The 26,660-nt window shown below is 35.9% G+C and overlaps 1 protein-coding gene across 1 annotated transcript in view; it reads left to right on the forward strand.

The window, feature by feature from the left end:
- GPR158 (G protein-coupled receptor 158) overlaps window positions 1-26,660 on the forward strand; it is a 434,171-nt gene that overhangs the window by 207,232 nt on the left and 200,279 nt on the right. The window contains 1 exon segment of the mRNA XM_008709680.2: window positions 7,636-7,780. Coding sequence (XP_008707902.2) covers window positions 7,636-7,780 — 145 coding nt within the window.

The following is a 26,660-nucleotide window of genomic DNA, read 5'->3' on the forward strand; positions in this document are numbered from 1 at the left end:
TTGAATAAGGTTCAGCAAATTCAATACAACAGGAAATCCTTTCTGGAGTTAGATAAGTCTTCTGTCCAAGCAGAGCAGAGTCATGTTTTTGCCAATAAAGAGAAAAAAGTGACAGTCTAGACTGTCATGAATGTCCTTGGTTCCCATTGCTTGCTGAGTTCAGTTTGGGATTAAGCATCTGTGAACTGGCCTCATGATTCTCCTAAGACCCAGAGGGACTTCTGTTTTAGGAATTCAGGTAGAGAAGAGATACTTCACTTATATGCCCTGAAATGAAGATTCATTTTCTAAGATCTGAGCTAAGGAACTCTGCATTGGGAAGTCAGAGGCTTGTTTTTAAAATTGGAAAAGGTATAAGAATTAACTGCATGTCTTAAAATATATTTTATATATATATATATATTTTAAAATTAATAATTTTCACTTATTTGAAGCTAAAAGATCCAGCAAACCGATCCATTTGAATAATGCCCCAAACCAAGAGAATTGTCTTGATGGTCTTAGAACAATCAAGATGATTCCAAAGTGACCAGGTGGAATATATGTTAATATATTCTTGTTTACAGAATGCTACTATGTACCCATATTTTGTGGTGAGTAGTCATTAGTCTGAAGCCACACCTCTGGGATTGAATCCAGGCCGTCAAGTTACTAGCTGTGTGGCTTTGAGTGTGCTACTTTAGTGGTATGTGCCTCAATTTTTTTCATCCTTAAGATAGAGATAATAATAGAATTGATATAAGATTAAATGTGTTAATACTTGTGCAGGCATTAGAACAGTGCCTGGCATATGGTAAATACTCAGAAAATATTAACTATTATCTTATTTACTCTTACCTTGTTATTTATTATTGCATATACTCTTGCTACCATGTATATAGGCAATTACAACTCTAAATTAGAAGGAAAAAAGACAGTTCTAGCAGTATGTCCATGACAACTGTTAGTTCAAAATAAAGAAGGAAAAAGGAAAAAAACAAAAAAACTAAGCATAAGAATTCAAAAAGTTCTGCAGTCTTGGTATTTAGTATATGAGAAAATAGCTGTAAAGCTTCAATAGCTCCAGAGGGCATCAGTATATTTCAGCATCGTTTCATACCTAGTGTTCAAAGTAACGATTCTGACTCAGTAAGAAAATGTTAAATTCTGTTCGTGGTGTTCAGTTTGGAGAAGCCAGAAAGTGTTTTGCATTTTAGGAAGATTCCAAAACAAAGTTTAAAAAAAAGTATTTAAAGACCCATTTCTAGAGGATTTTGAATTCTGTCAATTTTATTGTATTACATTTTATTTTTGCCTCCTCCTTCAGATCCAAATTAGTTTTTCTTCAGAATTATATGTAAATGTGATCCTTAGGCACAAGCATTCTTTCCATTAAATGCCAAACATACCTAAGTTTAGTCTTTTTTTAGCCATTGGATTGCTCAGTAGTACCTTCAAACAAAATCTTCGTGACTGTCAAGCTGGCCAGGTTTTGTTTTGCAATTATGTTCTCCAGGAGTTGAGATGAATGATATGACTTGCCAGTTATGTGTTGCAGGACTGTCTGTAAAGTCTACATACACATTGTTGAGGAAGAAAGACCATTTTGCTCTAAATTCTTTTTTAAAAATTTTTGATTGTGGTAAAAAGCACGTAACATGAAATTTACCATCTTAACCATTTTTTAAGTGTACAGTTCAGTAGGTTAGCTATATATATATATTGTCATGTAATTGATCTAGAACTCTTTCATCTTGCAAAAGGGAAATGCTATATGCCCACTGAACAAGTCCTCATTTCCCCTTTCCTCAGTCTCTGGCAGCCATCATTCTACTTTCTTTTTCTATGACTTTAATTACTTTAGATCCACATACAAGTGGCATTATATGGTATTTGTCTTTTTGTGACTGGCTTGTTTTACTTGGCATAATGTTCTCAAGGTCCATTCATGTTTTAGCACGTGACAGGATTTCCTTCTTTTTAAATACTGAATGGTAATTCCACTGTATGTACATAGCACATTTTTTTTATCCATTGATGGACATTTGAGTTGCTTCTACCTCTTGGCTATTGTGAATAATGCTGCAGTGAACTGGGTATCAAATATCTCTTCAAGACCTGCTTTCAGTTATTGTGGATATATACCTACAGGTGGGACTCCTGGATTATATGGCAGTTCTTTCTTAATTTTTTGAGAAACCTCCATATTGTTTCCATAGTGGCTGCACTATTTTATATTCCCACCAACAGTGCATAAAGATTCTAATTTCTCCACATCCTTGCCAATATTTGTTATTTTGTTTTATTGATAGTGCCCATCCTAATGAATATAGGCTAATACCTCATTGTAGTTTTGATTTGCATTTCTCTAATGATTAGTGATGTCAAGCATCTTTTCATATGTGTCTTGGCCATTTGTATATCTTCTTTGGACAAATGTCTATTCAAATCTTTTGCCTATTTTTAAATCAGGTGATTTGTTGTTGTTGTCGTTGTTGTTGTTGTTGAATTGTAGTTTTTATATATTCTGGATATTAACCCCCAATCAGATATGTTGTTTACAAATCTTTTCTCTCATTCTGTAGGTTGGCCTTCACACTGTTGATTGTTTCCTTTGAATGCACAGATGTTTTTAAATTTGATGTAGTCCCATTTGCCTATTTTTTGCTTTTGTTGCTATATCCAAGAAATCATTCCCAAATCCAAAGTCATGAAGGTTTTTCCCGTTTCCTTCTGAAGTTTTATGGTTTTAGGCCCTCCATTTATGTCTTTAATCCATTTTGAATTAATTCTTGTGTATGTTATAAGGTAAGGGCTCAACTTAATTCTTTTGCATATGGATATTCAGTTTTCCCAGCACCATATTTGTTGAAGAGATTGCCCTTTTTTCCCCCATCGCATAGTACTGGCATCCTTGCATACGTCATTTGATCATTATATATGAGGGTTTATATCTGGGCCCTCTATTCTGTGCCATCATGCCAGTACCACACAGTTTTGATTACTGTAGCTTTGTAAATATTTTCAAAATTAGAAAGTGTGAGACCTCCATATTTGTTCTTCGTTTTCAAGATTGCTTTGACTATTTGGAGTTCTAGAGATTGCATATGATTTTTAGGATGGTTTTTCTGTTTCTGCAAAAAACGCCTTTGGGATGTTAATAGAGATCGCATCGGGTAGCATGGGAATCCTGGCAGTGTTAAGTCTTCCAGTCCATGAACATGACTGTCAGTTCATGTGGTTGTATCTTTAATTTTTTCGGCAATGTTTTGTAGTTTTCAGTTTGGTTAAGTTTATTCCTAAGTATTTTATTCTTTTTGAAGCTATTATAAGTGGGATTGTTTTTTAGATGTCTTTTCTGGATTGTGATTGTTTGTGTATAGAAACTCATCAATTTATGTATGTTGATTTTATATCCTAGAACTTAGCTTAATATGGTTATTAATTCTAATAGGTTTTTTTTCTTTTTTCTTTTTTTTTTTTTTGCAAAATCTTTAGGGTTTTCTACATGTAACATTATGTCTTCTGCAAACAGATAATTGTACTTCTTACTTTCTTTTTTGAATGCCTTTTATTTCTTTCCCAATTACTCTGCCTAGGACTTCCAGTAATGCTGAATGGAAGTGACAGTGGCCTTGCCTTGTTTCTGATCTTTTAGGAAAATCTTTCAGCATTTCACCCTTGGGCATAATGTTAGCTATAGGCTTTTCATATGTGCCCTTTATTATGTTGAGATAATTTCCTTCCATTCCTAGTTTGTTGCGTGTTTTTATCATGAAAAGATGTTGAATTTTTTCAAATGTTTTTTCTAAATTACTTCAAATAGTCATGTAGTTTTTGTCCTTCATTTTGTCAGAATGGTGTATTATGGTGAATGACTTGTACATTGAATCATTGTTGTGTTCCAGGAGTAAGTCCCACTTGGTTATGGTGTGTAGTCCTTTCTATGTGCTGAATTTGGTTTGCAATTATTTTGTTAAAGATTTTCACGTCAATATTAATCAGGAATATTGGTCCGTAGTTTCCTTTTCCTATAGTACCTTTGTCTGAGTTTGCTATCAGGGTAATGCTGGCTTCACAAAATGAATTAGGAAGTATTTTCATTTCACTCTTTTAGAAGAGTTTGAGGAGAATTTTGGTGTTAATTTTTCTTTGACTGTTTGGTAGAATTGTCCACTGAGGCTTTCTGGTCCTGGGCTTTTTTCTCCATTAGGAGGTTTTTGATTCAGTCTCCTTACTAGTTATAAATCTGTCCAGAATTTTTATTTCTTCATGACTCAGACTTGATAATGCTATGTATTTCTAGGAATCTGGTTTTCTCTAAACTCTTGACCACCATCTCCTTCCATCTCTTTCTTTGGATCTGGATTACTCCCAGGAACATGACTTTGACTGTAGGTTGTTAAGACTATCCTTAGTATATCTCTGCTGATGGCTTAGTAAGTAGGACATTGTAGGTTCATCAAAGAGGGCGTCCAGTCTTGTGAGTAGCTACTTCATTCACAGGGGTACTATAAGTCTTAAAATAAGAACTAGTTTGAATACTAAACTAGTTGCCTAATCTTGAAAATGTGTAAGTTCGGTTGGGACGTGGCACAGTTAGAGTAGCTACAGAATGGTGATGGCAGATGGAACAAGAAAGCATGGCAAGTTGATTGCAAATTTATAATCATTAATAGAAAAATAAGCCATGATCACTTTTATACTAAGGCAAACGTATATAAGCAGTAGCACATGGAGTTCCACGCAGGTCCCACAGTTTTGAAGTACAGCAGGATGATATCCTTTCATTGATGTTAACTGACTGAATTTTTTTTGTTTTCTTTGAAAATATAAGTTAATTTAAGAATAAAACAAAAGAATTTGAAGTAGCTAAGAATTCATATTTCTGAGTTTTCCATAGTAAAATTGGGAAGCTTTTTCTTTTTATGCTCAAAGGGAATTTATATTTGGTCATATTTATCTGATCAACTAGGTTTTGTTTTTTTTAACCTTCATTTTTATTTCAAGTTTAGAGTTAGCTTGTAAAGAGATTTTCTTATTCCAGTAAACTTTCAGATCTGCCTTCAACATTTAAAATTTTCAACTGAATTACTGTTGCAGTACTGTCATATTATCAGGGAATTTAATGCTGTTTCAAGGAATAGCATTAACTTCCAAATTCCAGAGAGGCAGAATATTTAGAATATACTATTGTATTCTTAATATCTAAGACTTAGTTTACCTGGGTAAATCTATGCTGTATGAATGTTTACTAAATGTAACTCACAAGAAATTTCACATGTTATGTCCATAGTATCCCAATCTAGTTAATGAAATAATGATACCACCCTGAATTACTCTCTAAGTGTCCTTTGTTTCTTCCTTTCTGCCTAGCCTTTTAGTTCTAGAGTGTCTTGAGTCTCACCACTTTGGACTTCTGTCCTTTACAGAAGTAAGATTAGACACTCCCTTAGTGATCTAGTCTTATCTGATTTCATGGCTTTACCTATCATCTTTGTGCAAATCAGTCCTAAATTATACAGCACAGACATCTCTCCTGAACTCCCTACTATTTTATCAGCCTGCCTATTTGATACCACAGTTAAATTTCAAATAGGCACTTCACTTTTAACATTTACAAAACTGAACTTCTGCTCTTTCTTCTAAAACTTCTCCACCAGAGGCCTTTCCTGGGTCAACGATGGCATCTCCAGTCTTAAGGTTTCTCAAGCCAAAAAACCAGAATAAAGTCACCCTTTATACTTCTCTTCCTCTTATACCCCATATTTAACCTATTAGGACATCTTGATGTTTCTGCCTTCTTCAAAACTGTACATGAATTTGACTGAATGATTGTTCTTACAAATTAAAAAACTAAGGCTCAGAGAAGTTAAGAGAACATCCCAAGTTCAAGTTCACATAGCTAGTTAGTGATAAAGTCATAATTCAAATCCTTATTTTCTGACTGACCACAAATAATATGCTCTATTCATAATACTAGTGCTTCTGCAAAGTAAGTGTTACAGTTGTTTTTAATTTATACAGTTCAGAAATATCATCTGACCTATTGTATAACTGGGTTTTTATAAATAATATGTGTTATTTCAGTTAGGTTCTATAGGAATTTTCTAAGCCCACAGCAGTTATTTCATAAATACTTGCCAACTCAGTTGAATTGATCGGTACTTATCTCTTCTTGTATATTGCTCTGGGTCAGGAACTGTGTTTTCAATTGCAAGGTATAATTAGATATAAATTGTGTTGTGGGTTAAAACAAAAAAGGCTGGGGGTGGGAGTAGAATTAATGAAATAAAATATTCAAGGAAGTCTTTTATTTTTTATTTTTTATTTTTTTTTTAAAGATTTTATTTATTTATTCGACAGAGATAGAGATAGCCAGCGAGAGAGGGAACACAAGCAGGGGGAGTGGGAGAGGAAGAAGCAGGCTCATAGCGGAAGAGCCTAATGTGGGGCTCGATCCCATAACGCCGGGATCACGCCCTGAGCCGAAGGCAGACGCTTAACCGCTGTGCCACCCAGGCGCCCCTCAAGGAAGTCTTTTAGAAAGCTCTTTGATAAACATTTTTTTTTGTTGTATCTGTATGAATTTAGAGCATGTATTAGCTCTTGGTACCTTATAAGTAAATACCTTTCTATTTCTTGGAGTTTGCATAGTATGTAATATTGATCTTGATACCAATCATTAATCTTAGGTTGTGGAATTATTACTTAAATTATTTGAGTTATTATAGTCAAAGGATTGGCATCTTGGTAGAGAGATAGCAGAAATGAAATTTCAGTGTTGACTGTATTCTTAAGACACTCCTGTTTTATTGATGTACTGTTTGTGTTTTAATAGAAGTTATTCTGTGCTTATGTAATTTAAATGTAGCAGAAGTGAAGTATGTTAAGCCAAATTTTATGAGATTTAAGTGATATATTTGAAAGAAGCCAAGACTAAGCTTTTGGGAGATGTCTATTATATCTTTTGATGTGACATATTTAGAAAGCTGATTTTTTTTTTTTTTTTTTAGATTTATGTGCATGTAGAACACTTACCTATGAAACAGATTTTATGAAACAGATTTTAGGTAAAGAGCCCTTGGGATCATTATTTTATCTTTATTTTTCTCTTCCAAATTTGCACTTTAAAGTTTGTGTGTTTTGTTATTTCACCAATTTGTGTTATTTTATTCCAAGGATGAAAATTTGGTGAATATATACTTCACAGAAGCAATTTTCACATCCCGAATTCTGTCCATCTACCTACCTACCTATCTACCTCCCTTTGCTGTTATAGAAATATTTTGCATGGAATCCTTCTTCAGGTATTCCTGTAAGTCTTGGAAATACCTCTTAAAGCAATAAGATGATATTTGAGGGATCAAACGCAAAAGCCATGCCTAGAGATTTACTCCCTATGGCAACTGAATGAGTTAAAGTTGTGTGGTGCCTACAGCCCTAATGGCATGTATTTAGAAAGGAAACTCAGTTTGCAGTGTCTAAAAAAATGTCTGTTGCCAAACAAATCTAAAATAAGAGCTCAAAAGAAGAGATACTTCATTCTGGAAAATGTGATAGTTCTGTTACCGTTTGCAGTGATGGATATCTATGGGTCTTTATACTGTGAAATAAACTGTGATCAACTCTACTGCTGTCTTTTCTTTTTCATAGTGTATGCCAATTAAAGGCCTAGGATTCGTGCTTGGAGCCTATCAGTGCATTTGCAAAACAGGATTCTATCATCCTCAAGACTTCTCAGTGAACAACTTTCAGAGTAAGTGCCCTTTGCTTCTCTGCATATAGATGAGTACACATAATATACACCATTATTAATTATTCAGACTTTCTTTTAACCTTGTTGGAGTTATTTGGTTCAGTCCCCGCTGGTTTGACATTCTTTCATCCTTAAGGAGTTTTTGCTTTGGCTTGTCATCTATTGTGCCCTGGAGTACTGCAAAATAATGTGTTTATTTTAAGTATGTTTTAGTTTTCAATACATTTCCTGAAAATAATGTTAGCTATGTGGTAAGATCAGTTGGGATTCAGTTATTGAGAACTGTTGCTACAGAAAATTCCTAAACCTAATTTTGCTAGTTTGTTTACTTTATTAATTTGTTTATGTATTAGTTTTCTATACTGCATAAAGAACTACCACAAAGTTAACAGTTTAAAGAACACAAATTTATTATCACACAGTTTTCATTGGTTACCTTTCCAGTCAGAGGTTAGCTTGGTCCCCTGTCTCACCAGGCTAAAAGTAAGGTGTCATCTGGGATGCAGTCTGATCCGAGGCCCAGGGTCTTCTTCCAAGCTCATTCAGGTCCTATCTTGCAGGCCCCCATTTTTTTTCACTAGATGTTAGTCAGCCTGGGTTTGCTCTCAGCTCCCAGGAGTTCTTTAAGGCCTGTCCATGTGACCCTCTTACAACATTGCAGCTTACCCTCTTTAAGGCTAGCAAAACAATTTCCTCACTCTGCTCAGACTGAATCATATATAACATGAAATAATCATGAGAGTGAATGTCCCATCGTTTTGCCAGATAATGTAACTTAATCAAAGGAGAGACTATCTCATCGTATTTGCAGGTCCACTTACATTCCAGGGGAGGTGATTATATAGTGTGTATACTCCAGAATAAAAACTTGGTCATCTGCTATTTTATTCCTACTTCAGAAAGTATCAGTGTTTCAATTTGAATATTGATTTTTTACTTTAGAGAATGCAATGTTACCACACTGGCTTGTAGCCAGCTATTGGATATAAAGAAGGAGTGTAGTGGTAAAAGGGGTGGTTTCATAGGAAGTTAGAGTTTGGGGTTACTGAAACTGAGGTACAGGAATCTTTTAGATAGCCATTCACAAATCTTTGCAAGCCTTATTATTGGTCTGTATAGGAATTTACATTTCTACTAGGCATAGTTCAGAGGGTACATTGAGATTGAGACCTGAGTTTCTTCCTCTGGGAATTTTGGTAGACATTTCTAGATTTTTGTTTTGTTTTGTTTTCTCCTGGAAAACATTATTCTTGGTATTGAATCTGTTTACATTTAACATATAGGCTCTGGAGATGAGTAACATTTTGCTCTCTCTTCTGCCATATAATTCAGAATTCAGCCCTTGTTCTGATTACAGGTTACAGGTATAATTCTAAGATGGCCTCCAAGCTTCTGTTCCCACAGGCCCTGTCCAATACCTTCTCTTAAGTGTGAGTGGGATCTGTGAATACAGTGAGGTAGTCACTCCCTGCTTAGGCTTTATTATACAGCAAAGGTGATCGTATAGTCACCTATGTGATTACATTGCATTAAATAAGATTCCCTCCCAGCATTGCCGACTGAAGAGAGGGTCTAGTGCTGGCCGTGCATAAATAAACTACCTTGTTGTGAGGGCTACACGGCTAAAACCTGAGTGCAACCTCTGAGAGCTGAGAGTAAATCTCATGGGCAGCAACCAGGAAAACACGGACCTCAGTTCTACAACCTCAAGCAACTAAATTTTTCTCAAACCCTGAATACACACGGAAGAGGATCCTCAGCTCCAGATGAGAATACAGCCAGGCCAAAACCTTGATTTCAGTCTAGTGAGACCCTGAGCAGAGACCCCAGTTTACTGTGCCCACACGTTGGATCACCAAAAACTGGGAAATAATGAATAGGTATTTTAAGCCCCCAAATTTCCAGTAATTTGTTATGTAGTAATAGAAAACTAATGCAATAGCAGTGCTGATAACGTATTTTCAGGGTAGATATGCTTTTCCTTGTATCTGTGCGTACCAAACCATGGCAATACCAGAGCTACTTTGGCATTCTTCGTGTTTACGGTCCAGACATAACAGATGATTCAACACTGAAGAATTAAGGGGATAGGTTTTAGCTTATGTTCTGTGAAGGTATTTTGTATCTGGTTTACCCACATTTGTTCTCAGCTCCCACTATGTGACTGAAATAAAACATCTAAATATTTTAGAACCAGAGAATGACTATGCCATTTGCTTATAACACCACCAGAAGAAACTAGTTAACCTTTAACAACTTATCTTTATTTAATTTGCACACTCCTACTTTCTTCCTTATTTTAAAAGCCAATGTTTTTCACTGGACCTACTTTCTCTAAGAAAAGGCAGCTCCTCTGCGTAAATCTAACTCCTTGTTGTACACACTGCAGCCGTGGAAAAGAGGCCATGGTTTTTAAAAGATGATCTATATTTAGACATTAGCTGTGATGCAACTTTGACCTTAGCACACACGTAACCAGACCTGACCTTCCTCAATGACAGAGCAGAAAGCTAGCTACATGTTATAATTTGAAGTCGGTAAAGTGCGCTTTGACCAAAACTGTCTTTCTTGATGGCCTTGTCAGGTTGCAGGAAAATCCATTATTATTCAGTCCTTGTCCTAAAGAAAGAATACTGCGATCTGACCAAGAATGCAAGTTATAACTTACCAGGGTCATCTACTAAGGATTATCCAAACATTTTTTGTATTCCTGGTTATTATTAAAACACATACTACTTATCTCTGCGTTTTAATATAGTCAGTCTTTTAATCATAGTATCGAGGCAGTTTGTACTGACAGTTGTTTTCTTATGTTCTTAAGGAGCTACCCATGACTTAAGGAATGACTGTGTGTAGCACTAGAACCAAGAGTAAAGAAAGCATTGAAGACCCCCAAAATGAGATAACATATGTGAACCTGCAAGCACAGTACATGGCATATAATAAGTGTTTGTAGGTGTAGTTAAGTGCTAAGCAAACATCAGTGATGTATGTAAAGAGATAATCCTTAAACATCATTGGTCATTAGCACTTTGGCTCACATTTTATCATATTACAATAACCAATTTTTAAAAACTAGAACTTTTGGAGAATGAATTCGACATGGATGGGACAACAGGGGTATAACTACCAGTGTTGCACTGAGACGGGTGGTAGGAAGAATACTTGGAAGCTAGGAGCAACAGGAGGAAATTAGTTGCCTGATCAGGAGAATAGGATACAGAAAACCGAGAAGAACATATCTCAAAGATTAAATTCACTTACTTTACAGTTGTACATCTAAAACGATCTGAAATCCCCACATCTGTTATTGTCATGTTATTGTATTTGGAGAGCAGAGCTGAGATATAGTGCTGACGTCTTAGAGAAAATGTAAATGTGACTTAAAAATCCTGTTAAACTATGAAGTGATTTAAAATCTTTATCAGAATAAGACCCACAGTAAACAAAGGGCTTGTAAAGACCAACAAGGATATGTTTAAATGAAATGATTAAAAATTGTGCTGCAGCCCAGAGACTGTGTTCCTGGCCTCTCTCTTGAAATTGGTGGTCATATGTGAACTAATAGGATCTGACGTCTGGATGGTAGCAGGATTTCAGAATAACCGAGTACTGATGCATAACTGTCTCTTCAAATCCAGGCTGTTCACTTCCAGGTTGATGAAAAAGCAGCTTATGACATGCTCATCTCTCTCAAATCCATCTATCTTAATATGAATTTGGCCTTCAGTGAAACATCTTTTCTCTTTTCTGTAGAGCTATTCCCAGCCTTTCAATCTTACTTCTCTTGTCTTTTGGATTGACTTCAGCTCATGCACCTTTCCAAAAAAACCTAATTACAGATGACCCAAACAGGGACCAAAACTGTCCCTGTTTTGGCAACTCTGGTGTTAATGATGGGGTTGGGGGGAAGACAAAAGTGCAGGGATTTAAAAAAGATACTATCTTGGGAAAAAAGAACAAGAAGCTCTTTGAAAGCAGGTACAGTATAGGGATGCTGAGCTCTAAGCAAACTGTTAAGCAAGGCTAACCTTTCTGGAATAAGTTTATATCTGCCCTTTTTCATGGCTGGCGAGCTGGAGATACTTGGCTTTCTGCAGACTAGGTGCTGTAACAGTCTCTAACACCAACCCCAAATTTAGAACAGATTAAGAGGGCTTGAACATCACAGTCTCATTATCAGCATTATCACTTTTGCTTTTGGCCTGACTTCAGTTTTGTGGTCGGAGTCACTTTTGCTGTATTACAGTTAGTCCTGATCAGTTTTATTGCAGTTGTAGTAACACAATTATCCATCTAGTTGTGCTTTTGTTTTTGCCTCATTCATTTGCCAAGTCTTCAGTTTTTATGTCTTCCTTCATTTCCTTCATTCACTATTCATGCTCATAGTGAATGGAGTCCAGTCACTCGATGTGTCTGGATGATGGGGTAAGTTGCCGATGGAAGGGTTCCCAGTGCTGTCCACGTTCTTGGACTCTCGACTATGGCATTTAATCTGTTAAGCTTTGACTATGTTCTTTCCAACTGTTGGGATATACTCCATACCATGTTGGACTTCCCTAGTTGTTAAATTTCTACCGGACCTGAATTTCTTTTCTTTTCCTCAATTTTTTTTTATTTTAATGTTTTTTTATTATATTATGTTAGTCACCATACAGTACATCCCTGGTTTCTGATGTAAAGTTCGATGATTCATTAGTTGCGTATAACACCCAGTGCACCATGCAATACGTGCCCTCCTTACTACCCATTACCAGCCTATCCCATTCCCCCACTCCCCTCCCTTCTGAAGCCCTCAGTTTGTTTCTCAGAGTCCATAGTCTCTCATGCTTCATTCCCCCTTCTGATTACCCCCCCTTTCTTTATCCCTTTCTTCCCCTACTGATCTTCCTAGTTCTTCTGTTCCATACATGAAAGAAATCATATGATAATTGTCTTTCTCTGCTTGACTTATTTCACTTAGCATTATCTCCTCCAGTGCCGTCCATGTTGCAGCAAATGTTGAGAACTCATTCTTTCTGAGAGCTGAGTAATATTCCATTGTATATATGGACCACAACTTCTTAATCCAGTCATCTGTTGAAGGGCATCTCGGTTCCTTCCACGATTTAGCTATTGTGGACAATGCTGCTATGAACATTGGGGTGCATATGGCCCTTCTCTTCACTATGTCTGTATCTTTGGGGTAAGTACCCGGTAGTGCAATGGCTGGGTTATAGGGTAGCTCAATTTTTAATTTTTTAAGGGACCTCCACACTGTGTTCCAGAGTGGCTGTACTAACTTGCATTCCCACCAACAATGTAGGAGGGATCCCCTTTCTCCACATCCTCTCCAGCAATTGCTGTTTCCTGCCTTGTCAATTTTTGCCATTCTAACTGGCGTAAGGTGGTATCTTAGTGTGGTTTTGATTTGAATTTCCCTGATGGCTAATGATTTTGAACATTTTTTCATGTGTCTGTTAGCCATTTGTATGTCCTCATTGGAAAAGTGTCTGTTCATATCTTCTGCCCATTTTATGATTTCTTTATTTGTTTCTCGCGTATTGAGTTCAAGAAGTTCTTTGTAGATCTTGGATAGCAGTCTTTTTTTTTTTTTTTTTTTAGAGATTTTATTTATTTATTCGACAGAGATAGAGACAGCCAGCGAGAGAGGGAACACAAGCACACAAGCAGGGGGAGTGGGAGAGGAAGAAGCAGGCTCATAGCAGAGGAGCCTGATATGGGACTCGATCCCATAATACTGGGATCATGCCCTGAGCTGAAGGCAGACGCTTAACCACTGTGCCACCCAGGCGCCCCGGATACCAGTCTTTCATCTGTAGCATCATTTGCAAATATATTCTCCCATTCCATGGGCTACCTCTTAGTTTTTTTGACTGTTTCGTTGGCTGTGCAGAAGATTTTTATCTTGATGAAGTCCCACAAGTTCATTTTATCTTTTGTTTCTCCGGAGCTGAATTTCTATCATAGTTTAGCATAGTAATTAAGAGCATGGTCTTTGGAATAGTCTAACTTGGGTTTGAATCTTGGCTCTACTACTTACTTGCACTGTGCTATATTCTTTAGTTTCCCTTACCTTCATTTTATGACATATGTAAAATTGGGATAATATTACATGTTATATGAAGTTGTTATAAGGATTAAATAATAAATTCGAAGTTCTAAGGACAGTTGGCACATATTAAATGCTCAAAAATATTGTTGTTTTTATGATTATTATTTGGAAGTTTGTATCTATTCCATTTCCCTCTTTTCCCAAGTAGCTCCCCATTTTTATTCCTTTCATCTAGTATTTGCTCCACTTCCTAGAAGAGAATCATATTCCCATGTCCCAGATTTTTTCTTTAAATCTTAAAATGGGCCCCACTCTCGTATATAATATTCAGTCATCCAAAAATCTTCCTTCTTCCTACTACCCAAAAATTTACTTCATTAGATTAAAAAATGTTTTTATTGCCACTTTTAGTAGTTATATTATTTATTTTACTTTATTGGACTGCTAATTTGAGATTCGCTTTTGTAAACAATCATCTTCCCCAAAATATTTTAAAAAAACCTCTGGCAGGAAAATTTGACTGTCAGTCATTCACATATAAACTCATTGTAATAGGCAGAATGATGTCCGTTCCCACCCTCCAAAGATGTGCATGTTCCCACTTTTACAGTCTGGGACTGTAATCTCACATGGCAAAAAGGGACTTTGCTGATGTGATTAAATTACAGACTTTGAGATGAGAAGATTATCCTGGATTATTCGGACCATTCTAATCACACCAGTCCCGAATAGCAGAAAACTTTCCTGGCTATAGTCAAGAGACAGAAGTGAGGGCACAAGAAGGGTCAGAAAAATGCTATATTGCGGGCTTTGAAGATGGAAGAATAAACCCAGCCAAGGAATGTAGGTGGTCTCAGGAAGCTACAAAAGGCAAGGAAATGGAGTCTTCTCATATATATTTGGCCGTGCTGACACCTTGATTTTAGCCAAGTGAAACCCATGTCAGACTTCTGACCTATAGAAGTGTAAGAATGAATAAAATTATATTATAATTCATTTAAGAAGTAATAAAAATTTGTGTTGTTTTAAGACACTGAGTTTGTGGGAATTTCTTATAGCAGCAATAGAAAACTAGTACACTCAGTTAGCTTGCTTCCCACCCAACATTCATTCCAGTGTTCACAGTAGGCCGTAGTGCTTCCTCTAGAGGAAATTGTTTACAATTCCAAATAATTGACTCAGAACAATTTATAATCTGGTGGGCCTTTGAGTCAAACACACTTGGGTTTAAATCTTGTGTCCACTTACTAGCAGGAGACTTGGGCAAGTTTCTCATACATTCTGAGATTCTCTTTCCATATTCATAAAGCAGGAATAGTGGAATCTATTCCTTGCCTGTTGTGAGGAAGGAGTAAATGAGATGACATATTGTATCCCTAAAATGACGGTGATTGTTATATTAATGTGAATATGGAGAATTTTGTCCCTTTATTTATAGTATTTATGCATTGGATGTCATGGGGATTGAATGAATAAAGTGTCTAAGGCAAAAAATCCATTTGTGTTTAATAATTTTATAAGTCATATCAGAATCTTTCCAAGATCTAAAATGGTATTTTTGTCCAAAGAAAAATACTACTAAAAATGTAGGAGACAATAGAAAAATGAATATAAAATATATAGGTAAACATATAGAAAGGTAGGGAAAAACTTGAACTCTATTTTTCATGGTGAGGAAATACAAATTTTAAAATGCTTGCACTGAGCTTCATTTTGCATTTATTTTCACAACTAACCATTCGTGATGCAAGTATATGATGTTATATTAGCTAATCCTGATTTTAGGATATGCGAATATACATTCATGTCCTAACAGTAGGAATCTTTTTGGATAGCAGTCTAAGTATAAGCATATTCACTTAACTCTTCTCTCCATGTGGATATTATAGATATTGAAGCAGATATACACAGAAATCTCCTGAATGTGTTGGTTACTCATGTACATGTACCTTTTTTCACTTAATTTTTGGATGTGTTTTAACAACCTGAAGACTGGAGGCAGATTACTTCATCTTCCTAAACCATGAAATAACAAATAACAAATATATCTTCCCATGGTTAGCTAATTGCAGCATTTTAACTCCAAACCTTGGTGGATGAATATGTTGTTCCCTCTAGTTCTTTCCCCCACTCCCTTAGTTCTAATGAAAAAGCAATGTATGGAAAGAAAGGAGATGTTTAACCTAATGATGATTTCAGGTGAGTATATGGGTACCTAGAACTAATGTTGAACTCTCATTGTTTGACTTGATTCTGTTACTTTGAGCTGAATTATGTTCATTGTTTGTGGTTCATCTTTTTCTCACATGCCTGTAGAATGGAAGAAGGAGGGGATTGTGGCATATGGGCATGTGGGCTAGTCTTGTAAAGGTCCAGGCTCTATCTTCCTTTGCCAGAACCAGTTCCTATCACTGAGGGCTACAGTACCTCCAAGAAGGGACCTCTGATTGGTTTGTTGATTGATTTATGTCCGAAAAATCCATCTGCCAAAAAATATTACTGAGCACCGACTGTCCCAGACATTCTTTTAAAGCAGTGCAGAAAAAAAAGTGTCTAAGCTTCCAGGACAGACCCACCTCTTCCCAGAATATATTGCAATACCCACAAACAACAAATGAAGACAGTCTTAAGTAAAATACAGCTCACTGTTCAATATTAGTAAATCAGATCAAATATAAGAGCTTTAAGATTTAACTGGCCTTAAAAGGTAGTAATGTTTTCTCTCCATACTCAAATATTCAAATATTACCTTTTTGCTCTTGTGAAAACAGTTTTATACTTCTGGCACTTAAGAATCTTATTCAGCAAAACACTTAAAATTTCCATCTGATGTTTGTACTATGAAGACCTGAAATATATAACTTCTACTTCAATCGACCCTACCCACTTCAATTCGTTCTTTACAAATCAGAAACTCAGTATTTTTCTTCCATAAAACAGGAAGAAAACTTTCTGTGGTACACTTTGACAGTAGGCACCACAAGTCATAAAAATGTGGGTACATTTTGATCTATCAGTTTGATACTTCCGTTCCAAGGAAATATCAATCTAAGAGGTTAAGAAAGTTGTATATTTTTATTAAAAAAAAAAAAAAGCAGAAGGAAAGTGCCCCTTTAATTTGTTCATTAGTTGAATCTTCAGAAAACCAAACCCAAAAACTGACACTTTCAGAAAATTTTTGAAAAGTTCTAGTGTTTCATCAGCAGTGACCAAATTTACCACTTGGGTTTTTATGGTAGATGACAAAATTTCTCAATGGACACCCAATGTAATTTTTGTTTTGGTAGAAGGCATTTAAATAGAGCTTTGCCACGTAAATTTTCTAATGTGACCTACTAATTTCATTTGCAATTCTCAGGACAGTATTACCTTTTTGAAGGATAAAGTTTAAGTTACTACATTATTCGTAACATTATTTGTAAGGATAACTTTTAATAATAATGCAGTTTAATCTTTCCTGAACTTTTTTGTGGAAACCAGTATTGCTATAGGAATGACAGCACTATTAACTGAAATTCAGATTTAATAGTGATAGGATGACTAACAAAATTATTGAAAACTGTGTCTTGCATTTTTTTGTTATTTTGACTTGTCTAACATTAAAATAAATTTAAAAAAAAATCTCCAAATAGAGTGAAATATTTAGAAAAGCATTGTTAATAGTGTTAACTGTTCTAATATTAGACTATCAAAAAGCAGTACAAAGTTTAAAAGAACAGCATAAAAATGAAGGACTCACTATGGAATCATCTCTACTTTCTAGTTTAATGATAGAAACCATCACACTTTATTATTCAATGTAAAATAATGTAGCCAACAGTAACATACAGGTACAGGATTTAATATTTATTATATGCATCTACTATACATTATTTCTCATAGCTTTATGTTTGCTGTGTGATAATATGAATCTTAAAATTTTACTGATTAATACTTTGTAAAACAAAAATGTTATGAAACATCAAAATTTGCAAACTGATCAGCAGAGTTTTTTTGGAAGACAAGAAACTTTTTTTTTTCATTTCCAGGAGTTCGGATTTAATTTTCTGGGATGAGATTCTCTTATCAGTATTTCTTTCTTTCTTTTTTTTATTATGTTCAGTTAGCCAACATGTAGTAGTACATCTTAGTTTTTGATGTAGTGTTCTTCATTAATAATGTTCCAAATCAGGGGCGCCTGGGTGGCTCAGTCGTTGAGCGTCTGCCTTCGGCTCAGGGCGTGATCCTGGAGTCCTGGGATCGAGCCCCACATCAGGCTCCTCTGTTGGGAGCCTGCTTCTTCCTCTCCCACTCCCCCTGCCTGTGTTCCCTCTCTTGCTGGCTGTCTCTCTCTCTGTCAAATAAATAAATAAAATCTTAAAAAAAAAAAAATAATGTTCCAAATCAGAGACTAGAGACATGGCACCTAAATGCAACACATCATCTAGATTTCATCCTGGTTGGATGAAAATAGCTGCAAAAGACATAACAGAATTAATGGAATTTTAATATGGACTGTTCATAAAATATATTGTATCAGTATTAAATCTCCCAACCTTGATAATCATAGTGTGGTTTTGCATGAGAATGCTCTTTTCTTAGGATGTACAAACTGAAGTATGTATGAGGAAAGGGACACAATATCTCTAATTTACTCTCAAATGGCTCAGAAAAAGTAGTATACATATAATCTGTAAACTTCTATCAATCTGTCCAGGGACTATGAATGATAAGGTAAATGCTATAGAATGTAAATAGTGACTCTGGGTAAAGAATATATGGATTTTTCCCCCATTTTTATCTTTTGTAAGTTTAAGGTACATAGCACATTACCCTGATATATTTCTTTATTTTAATATGTTTTCTATTGAGACAATATTTGTTACATTACATCATTACAGTACAAGATTATTGTCTATATTCATTATACTGTGTACTAGATGTCTACAGCTTATATACTACTCATTACAAGTTTGTAACCTTGAACACCATCAGTCTTATCGTCATTACCCCTGTCTGCTGGTAACCACCACTTTGATCTCTGTTTTTTAAGGTTTTGACTTTTTTGGATTCCACATATAAGTGATTTCATACAGTACTTTTCTTTCTCTGTCTGATTTATCTCTTGTAGAATAATCCATATATGGTGTCAGAAATCTCAAGATATTCTCTTTTCTCATGGCTGAATAATATTCAATTGGGTATATGTAGCACATTTTTATGTATATACATGGAATTTATTTGTACCATTCTTGCATCTTTCCTGTACATTTCAAATTATATCAAAATTAAAAGCTAAAAAATCTAATTTTTAGAACATTATGTTTGAATTCAGAGGTCTGAAATTTTTCAACACTTGTAGCACTGATGGGTTAATTAGGTCTTTGCAATTTGGAGCAAAAATTCCCTTTGTTATTCGCTGCTATCTAAAGGGTCAGAGTTTTAAAATATTTGTTTTTATTATAAAAATAATACATGCTCATTAAAGAAATTTTGGAGGGTATAGAAAAGTAGAATTTCAAAAGCCATTTGAAATCTGTTGATAATTTAATTCTTTAAGGTTTTGGTTTTTATAAAATGTGTGTACTTAGGATCTTTCTGCAAACTTGGTATTATATTCATTCTAATATAATTCATAGTCTTCTTGAACATAATTTTAACAGCTCCATAGAATTCCATTAAGTAAATGTATTGTGGTTTACTTAACCATTCTAAAGTTTCTATTTCTGCTACTTTATATAAATATAAAACTATACTTAAATAAAAATACCCCGAGGTTTTGTGTTTTTCTGCGGTCAATGTAGTAAAATTAAAGTAAGAAAACAGGTTAACATATTGCTCACAAATTTCACAATTTATCTCGACAGGTTTATGTTTACAGGTGAGTATTTGATTCCTCAGATATCCTGTGGCGCTACTGAAACCTTCTCCCAACGTCCTTTTTTATATTTTTGCTCAACGCAGCATACTTGATCATCCATATAATGAGCTGAAAAGCTGCTATCGATTGCCAAAGCTCCTAGCTCTTCATATTTGTCATTTGTCTTCAGGAAACATTTGTTTTATGTGAAAGTTCCATGTATTATCTTCATTTTTAAGCTTTAGCAAAGCAGATTGGGATCCTGTGCATGGAGGATGTTTTTAAGTTGCTCAGAACTGAGATTCGCAAATCAAATTATCCTCCAAGATGATTTCTAAACACACTTTCTCATAGGTTCCAAACACATCTGTAATAACTCCTATTCCTAACATATTTTTCCAATTTTTGTCTAGGATCTTGAAAAATACCACTTTGAATAAATTCTGAAGCATAAATGATTTGAGAGCCTGAATATTTATTGGGTTGAATATTTTCAACTATACGTTTGTATTTTACATTTATTCTTTTGGAAGAGGACTTTCATCATTAGCAATTATTTGCTGAGTATTCAATATGTATAAAATACTGTGTTCAGTGCTGAGTGCATAAAGAGATATATAAATCATGGCCCCTGTCCTCTAGGAACTTAAATTTTTAAGCCATCATAAATCAAGGTACCATTTACTAGATTAACAAAAAGCCCATTGTTATTATTTAGTAGTATTATGATTTCTACTAGCTGCATATATTCCCTTGTCCTGGATGGAGAACTTCAGCATAAATTGATAAAATGTTTTTGGAACTAGAAGATTATTTAATCATGCTTTGAGTCCTATAGGAAATACTGAATGTAGAAAGCCCTATCTGTAATTTTAGCTTTTTTGCGCTTTAGAAATCAGGTCTCTGACTTGTGGTTTTTCTTTCTCTCCATTTTACCGCTTTGTATCCCTTACAGAACCTCATGATTTTTCATATTCAAATAAAGTTAAGGCATTTATTAAAGAGGAAATTTCTCATGAGAGCACTTCACTATTCGACATTTGTGGGTTGATCTTCTGATATTTCTAAGAACAAAGAATAAAATGTGCTCATAATTTATTTTCTAACAATTTGCTTTTATTGACAAATACTAGAAACATTCATCTAACCAACATAATTTAGTGTTACCTATATGAAGAAATATAAAATGGTTTGGACTTGTCAGTTTCCAACCTTATATCTAGCTGCTACTATGTTAGTAGACATAATACCTATAACTGTTACTTCTGCCTCACCTGGGGAAGATAATGCAGTGTATGAGCTTTTTCTGTTGTAATGTCCTGCACTCATGATCATTTTTTATGGCCCAGTACACTGGATCTTTTGTAATATTAATCTAGGTTGGAAAATATAAAACCATTGTCCTACTATTGTGCTCATAGCTTCTTTGGGTACAGCATATACATCTGTAGAACTTTAGCCATAGGCAGAGTAGAAGAACACAGGCAGATAAAGATAGTCACAAGGACTTGGAGCATCAGGAAGAGAAGTGAACAGAGACAGAGAGCATTAGGCATGAAAAGTCTTCTGTGTTGGTGTAGATCTGGATAATAGGTTGGTGAAGAGAATAGTGAGGGTGAGTAGATAAGTTTAAGTCTGGCTTTGTACAGTAGGAATGGGCTGTTCAACAGAACTGTCTGAGATGATTGTGTTCCTCAATGCTACCTTGCATTCAGTAGGTTTCTATAGGTTGAATATAGACAAGTAACTCAATCTCCCCAGTAAACAGAATTGGGGGACATTATGATCACTGTGAAAGACCTTCATTTGTGTGAATAACAAAATATATCAATGGAGAGGGGACCATAACTAGGAAATATAGATGAACAACGAAATTGGACTAGTGAAAGAAATGTATCTCTGTCATAATACAGAAATGATGTCTAAGTCTCATTCAGGAATAAGCTTTTCTGCCAAGAGAAAGAAGGATGGAAGAGAGGCTAATTTTTGTTTACTATATAAATTTAATACACACAATACATTTCAGGAAAAATGTATTCCTTTTTTTTAAGTTCTTTAATTCCAGTTAGTTAACATACAGTGTTATATTAGTTTCAAGTGTACAATATAGTGATTAAACACTTCCATACATCACCCTATGCTCATCACAAGTGCCCCCCTTAATTCCCATCACCTATTTAACCCATTGTCTATGAACCTCCCCTCTAGTAACCATCAGTTTGTTCTCCATAATTAAGAGTCTGTTTCTTGGTTTGTCTTGTTTGTTTCTCTCTCTGTGTGTTTTTCCCTTTGTTCATTTGTTTTGTTTTTAAATTCTATATATGAGTGAAATCAAATGGTATTTGTCTTTCTCTAACTGACTTACTTCACTTAGCATTATATTCTCTAGCTCCATCCATATCATTGCAAATGGCAAGATTTTGTTCTTTTTCTTGGCTGAGTAATAGTCCAGTAATTAGTCCCTTTAGGTATAAGGTTAAGTTATTTACTTGAGATTTTTCTTGCTTCTTGAGGTAGGCCTGTACTGCTATAAACTTCCCTCTTAGAACTGCTTTTGCTGTATCCCAAAGGTTTTGGACATTTGTGTTTTCATTTTCATTTTTCCCATGTACTTTTAAATTTCTCCTTTTATTTCCTGGTTGATCCATTCATTGTTTAGTAGCATGTTATTTAACCTCCAGGTATTTGTGGTCTTTCCAAATTTTTTCTTGTGGTTGACTTCTAGTTTCATAACATTGTGGTCAGAAAAGATGCATGGTATGATTTCAATTATCTTGAATTTGTTGAGGCTTGTTTTGTGGGCTAAAATGTGATCTGTTCTGGAGAACGTTCCATGTTCATTTCATGTTCCATTGAAAAGAATGTGTGTTCTGTTGCTTTAGGATGGAATGTTCTGAATATATCTGTTAAATCCATCTGGTCCAGTGTATCATTCAAAGCCATTGTTTCCTTGTTGATTTTCTGTTTAGATGATCTGTCCATTGATGTAAATGTGGTGTTAAAGTCCCTTACTATCATTGTAATATTATTGATTAGTTTCTTTAGGTTTGTTAGTAACTGTTTTATGTATTTGGGTGCTCCTATGTTGGATGTATAAATATTTACAATTATTATATCTTCTTGTTGGATTGTCCCCTTTATTATTATATAGTGTCCTCCTTTGTCTCTTGTTACAGTCTTTGTTTTAAAGTCTATTTTGTCCGTTATAAATATTGCTACTCCAGTTTTCTTCTGACATCCATTTACAGAATAGATGTTTCTCCATCTCCCCATTTTCAATCTGCAGTTGCCTTTGTGTCTAAATGAGTCTGTTATGGGCAGCATATGGATAGGTCTTGTTTTTTTTAATCCATTTTGTCACCTTATGTGTTTTAATTGGAGCATTTAGTCCATTTGCATTCAGAATAATTATTGATAGATATGTATTTATTACCATTTTACTACTTGTTTTATTTTCTTTCTCTGGAGATTTTCTTTGACCCTTTCTTGTCTTTCTCTGTTTCATGGCTTGCTGATTTTCATTAATGGTATATTTGGATTTCTTTCTCGTTATTCTTTGCATGTTTATTAGTGGTTTTTGATATATGATTACCATTAGTTTTGTATATAACCTCTTCTGTATATAGCAGTCTGTATTAAGTTGATGGTCGCTTAAGTTTGAGCCTGTTCTTTTCTCCTCTCCTCCCCCATGTTTTATGTATGTGTTATTATATTTTATATCCCTTCATTGTCAGTACCTTGACTGATTTTTTTACAGAAATATTTTTATTGCTTTGTGTTTCCTACCCTCATCATCACTTTTGGTCTTTCCTTTCCACTCAGAGTCCCCTTTAATATTTCTTGCAGGACTGGTTTAGTGGTCATGAACTCCTTTAGTTTTTGTTTGTTTGGGGAAACTCCTTATCTCTCCTTCTGTTCTGAATGATAGCCTTGCTGGATAGAGTATTCTTGGATGCAGATTTTTCTCAGTCAGCATTTTGAATATATCAGGCCACTCCTTTCTGGCTGCCAAGTTTCTGTTGAGAAATCTCCAGCAAGCCTAATGGGTTTTCTCTTATAAATTATTTATTTAGTCTTGCTGCTTTAAAAATTTTTTCTTTATTATGTTTTGCAAATTTAAGTATAATATGTCTTGGTGTGGACCTGCTTTTGTTGATTGTGATGGGAGTTCTCTGTGCCTCCTGGATCTGGATGTCTGTTTCCTTCCCAGATTAGGGAAGTTTTCAGCAATTATTTCTTCAAATAAATTTTCTGCTTCCTTTTCTCTCTCTTCTTATTCTGTGACTTCTATATACAAATGTTATTATGTTTGATAGAATCTCTGAGTTCCCTAAGTCTATTCTCATTTTACATAATTCTGTTTTCTGTATTTCAGCTTGATTACTTTCCATCATTCTGTCCTCTAGGTCACTAATTCATTCCCCTGCTTCTACTATGGTGATGTTCATTCCATCAAGTGCGTTTCTCCTTTCATTTATTGAGTCCTTTATCTCTACTATGTTATTCCTTATCTCTGTGTTAAGGGTCTCACTATTGTCTTCCACACTTTTCTTAAGTCCATTGAGTATCCTAATCATCATTGCTTTAAATTCTCTATCAGGCATGTTACTTAATATCTGTTTCACTTAGATCTCTGGCCATGACCTTGTCCTGTTCTTTCATTGGGGATAAATTTTTCTGTCTCCTCATTTTGTCTGCCTTTCTGTGTCTGTTTCTGTATATTAAGAAGGTCAGCTATGTCTTCTGCTCTTGAAAGTAGTGACTTTATGAAGAAGAGTCCCTGGAGTGCCCTGCAGTGCAGTATCCACTCTTCCCCACAACCTGGCACTTCAGGCGAGTACCTGTGTATGTTGCTTATGCCCTGTTGTTGTGTCTGAGTCACTTTTTCTTTCAGTGCAGTCATCTGCACTGACTCTCTGCCTTTTGTGGGCTGTGCTTGTGTTCTGGTGTTAGTGGGACCCAGGCAGACCAGCTCTTAGGGGGGCGTGCCTGCCAGGGAACTTGGGAGCAGAGCAGGGGTATTAACAAAATTTGCATTGGGCCACTAGTCCTATGTCAGATTCCCTGAAATGATGCACCAGCTGGGGGCTGGGGGTGTGTCATATTGGCTAGGCTTGGGATGTGGTGACAGCTGTGTGTCTGGCAGCTGGGCCTATATGCTAACAAAATTTGCTCTGAGCTCAGGGCTGAGGCTAGTGGGCTTGGAGTATGCAAGTCCTCGGGTGTACTGCTAGCAGGTTAGAGAGCAAGTGTCTGGAGCTCCACCTCCTGCAGGTGGCTGTGTGTTTATGCTGGGAGGCAGGGGTGGAAAATGGCAACTGCCAGCTCCCTCATTTTTAGGGAAGTCCCCCAACATGCTCTGAAATCAGCATGAACAGATCTGTCTCCCATTCACCAACACCAAAACCACCACCACCACCACCACCACCCTTGCCCCGCCTTGGCCCTGTTATGTAAACTGCTGTTTCTGTGTTGTCTTTCTGCTCAGGCTGCTTTCTCTTTCAGGGCAGAGACCCAGCTATCACTCACCCTCTTGGTTTGCCCACTGCTGAGTCCACTGACTTTTAAAGCTGTAAGCTACAAGTCCTCTTGGTTTTATAAATTCCCACAATTCAGCCTCTCTGGTTTTCAAAGCTAAATGTTATGGGGTTGTGGGGATTAATCTTCCCCTTGAGCTCCTTGGTGCAAGGGCCCATTTCTCTGCCCTCTTCATGCGGGCAGCTCCCTCCCTCCTGCTGGCAGCCTCCCTCCACCTTTCTGACCTTCTTAACCTTTCAGATGCAGTTTCTTCTCTATACTTATTTGTGGAGTTTGTTCTGCCAGTCTTTGGATTACTCTCCAGTTTGTTGACTGAGATGTGGATGATATCTAGTTGTAAATGTGGGGTGGGGAGAGTTCGGGGTCCTCCTACTCTGCCATCTTCCCAAGCTCCCAAAACAAATGTACTCTGTTTTTAATTGCAGAAGAGAATTTGTTCTTTTTCCTTTTTTGTTTTTAAATCCTCAGATATGTTTTACAGAGAAGAAAGAACTGATCTTAAACCCAAATGTTTAGAATGTTGCAAAATATCTTATGTGAGCCTGTGACAATACCAACCTGAGTTGTTGAATATGGCAAAATCTGAGAAGAAAAACTGTTTTTCCTTTTTTTTTTTTTTTGCTAATGTGAAAGTAAGGTTGTTCCTTTGGTGATGATTTAAGCTTATTGGGCCTCCAGGTCTTGAAAATCTGATTTGGGTAGTTTGACCAACCCAGTTTATTAGAGCATCTCACCATACTGCAACTCAGTTACAAACTATGTAACAAAAAACGAACTGGAGATGGTCCTGCTCTCTAAATAAAATATTTTAATTGGGAGTAATTAGTTGTATTCTCTACCACCTTTAAAAAAGTGATGGAGACATACTATTACAAAGGAAAGGAAAAGACCACAGGCAACATTAAACTACTTCTGCAAAGTGTTTTGTGAATGTATAGGGAAGTATTAGATGGCATAATTAGAATTATTTGTGTGACCTGCAAGGTCCCAAGCTTCTCCGTCTCTTTGTGTGCAGCTTATGGCTAAGCATGTTGTTCAGATCTAAGTGGCACCATTCAAATTGTATTCTATATGAGTGGCACCAGAAACAGCTGATTTGGGAACCTAGAAGCTCTCATAGTTCTTGGTTTGGGTTTTGGATGTTTTTGGTGCCCTGTATCACACACTCTTGACCCACTTCATACTGTAGCTATTATGATAGTTATGGGACATGCTGCCAGTATCTTACCTCAAATGCCCACAGAATTTCTTCCCTTTTTTGCCTCAGGGCTTTCTTTGAAGCCCTCTCAGCTTGCTCAGCCTTATCTAGGAGTGCAGAGAAATTGAAGGCCCCTGGGAACAGCTGTCAACCAGTGGGATTGGTGGTTGCTGCATGAGTGCGCCGGCCTCTCCCATTCTTTGGAGAGACAAATCTGAGGGGTGTTATATGCAGCTTTTAGGTCCTCCCAGGAAAATTTAGCTCACATTCCCCATGGTGTTATCCAACTCAA

This window comes from Ursus maritimus, unplaced genomic scaffold (genome assembly GCF_017311325.1).
Source record: "Ursus maritimus isolate PB19 unplaced genomic scaffold, ASM1731132v1 scaffold_31, whole genome shotgun sequence".
NCBI classification, from domain to species: domain Eukaryota; kingdom Metazoa; phylum Chordata; class Mammalia; order Carnivora; family Ursidae; genus Ursus; species Ursus maritimus.